The 8,044-nt window shown below is 45.9% G+C and overlaps 1 protein-coding gene across 1 annotated transcript in view; it reads right to left on the bottom strand.

Moving 5' to 3' along the window:
* Positions 1–448: 448 nt before the first annotated feature.
* Positions 449–8,044, bottom strand: part of ABCA12 (ATP binding cassette subfamily A member 12) — a 90,151-nt gene continuing 82,555 nt past the window's right edge. The window contains exons 47-54 of the mRNA XM_061454449.1: positions 5,558–5,667; positions 4,814–4,958; positions 4,534–4,668; positions 3,740–3,843; positions 3,403–3,495; positions 2,851–2,956; positions 2,038–2,175; positions 449–861 (exon numbers count right to left, since the gene is read on the bottom strand). Coding sequence (XP_061310433.1) covers positions 742–861; positions 2,038–2,175; positions 2,851–2,956; positions 3,403–3,495; positions 3,740–3,843; positions 4,534–4,668; positions 4,814–4,958; positions 5,558–5,667 — 951 coding nt within the window. The 3' untranslated portion in view covers positions 449–741. The remainder of the gene's footprint in view (positions 862–2,037; positions 2,176–2,850; positions 2,957–3,402; positions 3,496–3,739; positions 3,844–4,533; positions 4,669–4,813; positions 4,959–5,557; positions 5,668–8,044) is intronic.

Below are 8,044 nucleotides of genomic sequence, written 5' to 3'. Positions count from 1 at the left end.
GCTGGTTGGTGGCATGATCTGCCATTAGGTACCAAGAGCAAGGAACTGCCTGGGACTGCAGCACTTGCTTGAGGAGTTACACAGAGCTGGAATAAACTACAGGACCAAAATAAAACCACTGGAAGTGCTGACTTTTAAAATAACTCTATTTGTATTGACATAACCCACACATACAGATAAGCTTTATGTCATTACCAAAGATGGCCCCCACCAACTGCACATGCGACTCAATACATAACACCTATGTCCTCACAACACCCCTGTGAGGTGGGGCAAGGCCGTGAACCCTGTTTCACCAGTGGGGAACCTGTCAAAACTTACCCACTTGCTCATGGTCACCAAGGAAGTATGTTGCTGAGCAACAAGTGGATTGTGGGCTTTCAGACATGGGGGCTGCTCTACTGTCAAACACCCCACAGTGCTGACAGCTTCCCTGCTCCATGCCATGAGCAGCAGGTGATGTCAACTAACTCCTCACAGGCATTGCAGTGATCATAAAACAGGAACTGGGAGAAGGGAGAAAGAACCAGTGGAAAGACCAATCTGATTTGTAACCAAATGCCAGTCTTAAATGCCTACCATGTTCCTAGTAACAAAATAAGTGCATATCAAAAAGAAGTAGTACTTTAAGAAAATGGGACTTTTTAACCCCACCATCCCAGAATCATAGAGAACAGGGCTGGAAGAACCACAAGTCAGGTCTTTTCCCCAGCTTCTATGATACCCTGTGGTTGAGTCCCTTCAGTAGATGGAGCTTATGGTGCTATTTTGGCTACTTGTGTCAGAGCTGCCCACTCTCACATCAGGACCTGCATCCACACTGTCAGGATCCGCTTGATCTTTAGCAAAGTTGATGAAAACCTACAAGTTTAAAGGAAAACATTCAGTATGTGACACCACAAAGAACTTATAGTAGGGATGAATATAAATTGGACTGTGAGCCAAGGGAGAGCATGGCCAGGAATGGATTCACACTGGATTTGAGGATTGCAAATGTTAGGCTTTTATGGGCTAATGTAAAGAAATGGCTGCATGCTCCTGTAGTGCCAAACAGACACCTGGGATGTGAAGGGAGACATTCCTGCACAAAAACTCTGTCCTGAAGCTCATGTTTCACCAGTACGAGTGAGGTAATACCTGTGAGGTGGCTCCTTTTGATCACAGTGTAATACAGCTACATTATTACTTTATAAAAGCATGTGTCTCTATATAATTGACATCCATGCAAGCACAACTGCATATGATATAGAAAGGTATGTATAATCACAACTAGCAGTCTTTGTTTGAACAGTATCTAATGAATACATAAAACACTCGCACTAGAACACTACCTGCCATCACATTTGCATATACCAGACTGTCCTCCCACAGAACATGACTGGGGCTTCCTGTGCTGTGCCTGCCTGTTTCTCATAGCCACTGCCCCTTACTAAAACAATACTGAGGATCTCTGTTTAACCATTTGTAGGATTATAGGTCTGCAGTTTTGCTCCTCTCTCTGGGACAGACCTAAAATATCAGGTGCTGATACTCAACAGGATGATTTATTCTGGATAGTCCTTACAGCATCCGTTGTTTCCTGCAAGATTTTTAGGCTAGTGGGAATGTTTTTGCAAGAGAAATTGGAAGGAACTTAACCACAAAGCTGTTTGGAGTAATGCTAAATGAACTTACAACCCAAATACAAGAAAGAGTGAAATCAAGCAAATTTCCAGGGCCGATGGAAAGCCTAGCACTGGACTCAGGAGTGGTCCCTAATCCTGCCTTTCATCCACACCCACAAGGATGTTGAAACCAGTAGTGACAGAGGGAAGAACAGATCCTGTATGCTGCAGGCAGCTTTTTATGTGTGTATTCGTAGTGCCAGCACAGGTATCTGGAGACAGTAGTACTGATTAAATATCCTCAGGAGCAATATAGATGGAAATCCCTTTCAAAATATAGTCTATTGTGTGCAGCAGTCCATTATGTGTAACCATCAGTCTGCTCCCCTGTTAACAGTTTTAAATGGATGGCCACACATCTTTAATTCCTTACCTCTTCTAATGTTGTTTGACTCACTGAGAAGTGCCTGATATTGAAGGCCTCTTTGCTGGCTTCCAGGAGATCAAATATATTAGCTACCCCTCCTGCAGAGACTGGAACGTGATACTCCACCATGTTGAAATGCCGATCCTGTGGGAACAGGAGTGGTCGGGTCAAGTTAAGAGGTTGCACCCAAACAGATCTGATGGCTGGCTGGCTGATACAAGCAAAGAGGAGCTAACCATGGGAGAATGAAGGGGCAGAGGGTGTGTTCTCTCCTTCTGGCTCCCAAAGTTGAAGAATATTGTTGTCCAGTATTGACCAGTGTTTCTTCATTGGGAGTTTTTGTGTTGTTTGTGGCTGGAAGATGATAACTAAGCCCCAGCGCTGGAAGCCTGAGGGTAGCCATAGCATTTTCCAGCTAGAAGTCTGGGTTACGGACAACGGATGGGACTTGTGACTTGGTTACTCTGGTTTCACAGTTACCCAATTACTGGCAGCACTCAACAATCTCATTATCCACTGAATATGAAGTGGGTCTCCATGCAGACCAGGCTTCAGTGAGACCATTCCTGAGGCAGAGCTGCTTTATAGGATCACTGCAGCTGTATGGCTCAAGTTATTTAAGCCACCAAGGAACTTGGGTGCTCCAGCCCCTGAACAATGCTTCTGATAGCACTGGCAAGTGTGTGTATATGAGTATCTTACTCTTGAGAGCATGAATCTATGTGCACAGTATGTTACAAGATTACTATCTTGCAAGGTGCTCTTGGTTAATTTTAAGGGATGGAGAGGACCTCTCCTAAGAGCATTTGTCCTGTTTACCTTCAGGCAGGTATTTGGAAAGTGCGACTTCATGAACTCTGTCAACATCTCAGTGCAAACTGTGTTGCTGTTTAAGTGCATCTTCACAGTGAATCCTCTTCCAAACCTAGGGGAAAGAGAAAATCACAATTAACACAGTAGAAAAGAGAAACAGAAAATCCTTTGAGAGTGCTACACAGCCTCCTTAGGGAAATCAAATGCAGGCCGAGTGCAGCTTGAATGGGGCCAGGGTTGTTAACCTGGAGAGAAACATAGTAAGAAGCTGAGCTATTGTGATAACTAATAAAATTGAAGCTCAACCTTAACATGTATTTTACATTTTCAGGAGTGAACAGATTACTTTGGGGAGCACATGTCTGGGAAGAAAAGCTGTGAGTTAGTAGAAAGTGCATTAGTTAACACAGAATTTCTATGGTGTAGAAAGAAACTTTAACCAGAAAATTATGTTCTTTTGATGCCCTGTTAACAGAAGGCTCATGTTCTGAGCCTCAAAGCTGGCAGTCAGTAACTATTTGCTGTTCAGTGCAAGTGAAATAGGTGCATTTTGCTGACCTGCTCTTGATATGCTGCAGAGAGCCAATGCACTGAAAACTGCCATTCACCATAATAGCCAGCCTGGTACAGAGGGCTTCACATTCTTCCATGCTGGAAAAACAACCAAGAAATTCTAATCAGTCATTGAGAAGGTATAAAAACCAGTTATTTTAGTGACCAGAGAACATTACCCACTAAAGTGTTGTGGGTCTCTGTGGGCACCCACATTCAGCCACATCAAACCCCCAAACCTGTAAGATCTTGGTGCCCTGAAATCAGTGGGGAGCATGAAGGAGGGGTCTCTCCATACCTTCTGCAGACACTGAAACTGGAGGCAGAGCCAAACCAGCCCTACCTGTGGGATGTGAGTATCACAGAGCATTTGTTCTGCACTTCCTCACTGATGATTTTCCAAAGGTGGCGTTTAGCATTTGGATCCATTCCAGAGCTTGGTTCATCCTATTGGGAAAGACAGGGCTGAATATAAATTTGCACTCAAAATCTGATCTTCCTAACACTTGTGGTCTTCTGAGATTCATCATTAGGATTATATTTGCTAGTACACTGGTACAGATCTGGGAGAAGGATTACCTTCAATTGCATTATGCATTTGACTGCGTCATAGAATCATAGAATGGTTTGGGTTGGAAGTGACCTTAAAGCTTATGAAGCTCCAACCCCCTGCCACAGGCAGGGACACCTTCCACTAGAGCAGGTTGCTCCAAGCCCCTGTATCCAACCTGGCCTTGAACACTGCCAGGGATGGGGCAGCCACAGCTTCTTTGGGCACCCCGTGTCAGCACCTCAGCACCCTCACAGGGAAGAGCTTCTGCCTAAGAGCTCATCTCAATCTCCCCTGTTCTGGCAGGTTAAAGCCATTCCCCTTGTCCTGTCCCTACAGTCCCCTGTCCAAATCCCCTCTCCAGGTTTCTTGTAGCCCCTTTAGGCACTGGAGCTGCTCTAAGGTCTCCCTGGCGCCTTCTCTTCTGCAGGCTGAATCAGCCCAGCTCTCTCAGCCTGTCTGTAGAGCAGAGCTGAGCCAGCCCTTGCAGCATCTGTGCCCACGGAGGTTTTGCTAGACTGTCAAAGACTAGCCCTGCCAGCCCAAAAATCTGCTCATCCTTCCTTCAACAAGACACAATTTCTCACCAGCAGCAAAATTGATGGATTCCCAATGAGAGCCAGAGCAGTTGACAATTTTCTGTTGGTGCCATAACTGCACATAGAGGTGACTCTGTCTTTGTAGGGCATCAGATTCAGCCGGTGGAGAAGCTGGAGTACAACCTATGGGAGCAAGAGTACTGCTTTCACACCAGTGTCCAGCCATAAATTACCACATTCATATCTGTTTACTGAAAGACTAATTAAATCAATGTAAAAGTTCTCAATAACTGGAAAATGCTTTAAGTCAATCCCCAGTGTTACTCACTCCTTTGATATCTCTCTCTGGGATGCCATGGAGCCTAGCATAGTAATACATGTGTTCTTCCACAGTCAGCAAGTCATCCAAGGCATCTTCTTGAGGACAGTAGCCAAAGAGTGACCAGTGTGCCTCACTAATGTCATTCAAGGACCTGTGTAAGAAAATAGGCAAGTCATTTTAAACACACTGAATTGCCAATGCACTCTAGAATCAGACAGGAGAGAGAAAACCTGTTTATTCTGCTTCCTACTCCCTTCCCTAACCCTTGAAGGAAAATGCTATGAATTTGCAGACCTTCAACTTTTAGGCCCTCACTTCCACAAAGGAAGAATTAGGCTTGTGATGTCTGTTAGACATGATTTCTAGTACGTAGCTCTCCAATTACCAGCACTTCAGATGGCACAGCTACCACCAATTCTACTCCTGTTGAAGAGCATTTTGAGATGAAGTCCTACTGGTCTCCAGATACTAGCTCAGAAGTGGGATCACACTCAGCTGAGGATCTGAGTCGGATCCCATTTGCAATGGAATGAAGTGGAAGAAACACCACTGAGAACAGCAGAGGTACAACAGCCAAATGCAGACCCCGAGGGAAGCAACCACACCATCTTCAAAGAATGAAATTCCCTGCATTATTTATTTGTGCTCTGTTTTGAATGTTTTGTTTCAGACTTCTACATTTCTTTTCTTTCGCCATCCAGCCTTAAAAACTGGATCACACGCCTTCCCCAGAAACCACATCCTCCGTACCCAGAATGATCCTGGACCCGCAACCTTCCACTGGATGCTCCAATATCACCTGTCAGCATCTTAAAGATGGTTGTCTTGCCAGCTCCATTCACACCAAGCAAGCCAAAGCACTGGGATAAGGGAGAGAAAAGTAGAAATGAAACCACACTGTATTTATAATGCAGAAATACTGCTCTGAGATGAGTGCTCAGTGCATATTGTCTCTTCTTTACCCTGGACCCTGGAGCAAGATGAACTGCAGGAGAGGTAGAGGTACCCAGAGCGCATGAATGTTATAATGGAGATTGGTTGTGGTGCAGTATACTGCAGCTTACATTAGGACCGATTGTTTAATATGGTGAAGAATCACAGATGTATCTCTAAGAGAGTCATTCCTTTCACTGCAAGATACATTTCTGCAGCGAGCTCATCCAACAGGCCAATCCTCATCATCTCATTTGTGCAAAGCCTTCCATTGACAGGAACAGAGCTATTCATAGGAATGAGGTGAGTGAGGTTTGTGCTGACATTCATAAAACCTTAATGCAACACAAGATTTTTATCAAATAATCTCCCTAATGCACTACATTAATAAGATTAAGAACTAGCTTCCTGTAGTGCAGTTCAGTTTCTCATGTGAAAATCTATGTTTTATTGCTAAGGTTGGAGATATACAGTTGTGTGCTGCATAAGCAATCACCATTGTGCTGATAATTACTGTTATTTTCATGTCATTAGTACAGACCAGATGATAGGGTGAAATTGGTGTGCTCAGCTCGCTCCCTGGAATGTCTGTACACCAATGCGCGCAGCATGGGAAATAAGCAGGAGGAGTTGGAAACCTATGTTAAGTCAGGAGACTATGATCTGGTGGCAATTACAGAGACGTGGTGGGACAGCTCACATGACTGGAATATAGTCATGGAGGGCTACGTCCTTTTCAGAAAAGACAGGCCAGCCAGGTGGGGTGGTGGGGTTGCTCTTTATGTACGGGAGCAACTACAATGCACCGAGCTCTGTCCGGGGACAGATGACGAGCGAGTTGAGAGTCTGTGGGTGAGAATTAAGGGGCAGGCTGGCAGGGGGGACACTGTTGTAGGTGTCTGTTACAGACCACCAGATCAGGGTGAGGAAGTTGACGAGGCCTTCTACAGGCAGCTGAGAGCGGCCTCACAGTCACAGGCCGTGGTCGTCGTGGGGGATTTTAACTTCCCTGATGTTTGCTGGAAGGACCACTCGGCAACCCAGCCACGGTCCAGGAGGTTCCTCCAGTGTATGGATGATAACTTCCTCCTGCAAATGGTGGATGAGCCGACCAGGAGAGGAGCGCTGCTGAATCTCATCCTCACTAACAAGGAGGGTCTGGTTGAAGCAGTAAGGGTTGAGGGCTGCCTTGGTTGCAGCGACCACAAGATGGTGGAGTTCAGGATCTTGTGTGGTAGAACCAGTAGAATAGCAAGTAGAATTGCAACCCTGGACTTTAGCAGGGCAAACTTTGGCTTTTTCAAGCAATTGCTAGGGGAAATCCCATGGGCAAGGCTGCTTGAAGGTAAAGGGGCCCAAGATAGTTGGTTGACATTCAAGGATTGCTTTTTCCGTGCTCAAGATCGGAGCATCCTGACACATAGGAAGTCAAGGAAGAGGGCCAAGAGACCTGCGTGGCTAAATAGGGAATGGCTGGGTATGCTCAAGTGGAAGAGGAGAGTTTACAGGTCATGGAAGGAGGGGCTGGCCACTTGGGAGGAATATAAGGCTGCTACTAGAGAATGTAGGAAGACAGCTAGGAGGACTAAGGCCTCCTTAGAATTAAACCTGGCGAGAAGGGTCAAGGACAGCAAAAAGAGCTTTTTCAAATACATGGCAGACAAAACTAACACCAGAGGCAATGTAGGCCCACTGATGAACGGGATGGGTGCCCTGGTGACAGAAGATACAGAGATGGCAGAGTTACTGGATGCCTTCTTTGTCTCTGTCTACTCTGCTGCAGGCAGTCCTGAAGAGCCCTGTACCCCTGAGACCTTAGATGAAGTCAGGTCGACGGAGCGGTTTGCCTTAGTCGATGAGGAATGGGTTAGAGATCAGTTGAGCAATCTGGACATCCATAAATCCATGGGTCCAGATGGGATGCACCCGCGGGTGCTGAGGGAACTGGCGGAAGTCATTGCTAGACCGCTCTCCATCATCTTTACCAAGTCTTGGGAAACGGGAGAGGTGCCCGAGGACTGGAGGAAAGCAAATGTCACTCCAGTCTTCAAAAAGGGCAAGAAGGAGGACCCAGGTAACTACAGACCAGTCAGCCTCACCTCCATCCCTGGGAAAGTGATGGAACACCTTATCCTTGGTGCCATCTTAAGGCATATCAAGGATAAGAGGGTTATGAGGGGCAGTCAACATGGCTTCACCAAGGGGAAATCATGCTTGACCAATCTCTTAGCCTTTTATGAGGAAATAACACGGTGGATGGATGATGGCAGAGCAGTGGATGTGGTCTCCCTTGACTCCAGCAAA

Source organism: Pezoporus flaviventris, unplaced genomic scaffold (assembly GCF_033815535.1).
Source record: "Pezoporus flaviventris isolate CSIRO_AGI_PZ_B2104156 unplaced genomic scaffold, CSIRO_AGI_Pfla_v1 ptg000001l, whole genome shotgun sequence".
NCBI classification, from domain to species: domain Eukaryota; kingdom Metazoa; phylum Chordata; class Aves; order Psittaciformes; family Psittacidae; genus Pezoporus; species Pezoporus flaviventris.
The sequence above is the reverse complement of the archived record's forward strand: the minus strand, read 5'-3'. Positions and strand labels throughout refer to the sequence as shown.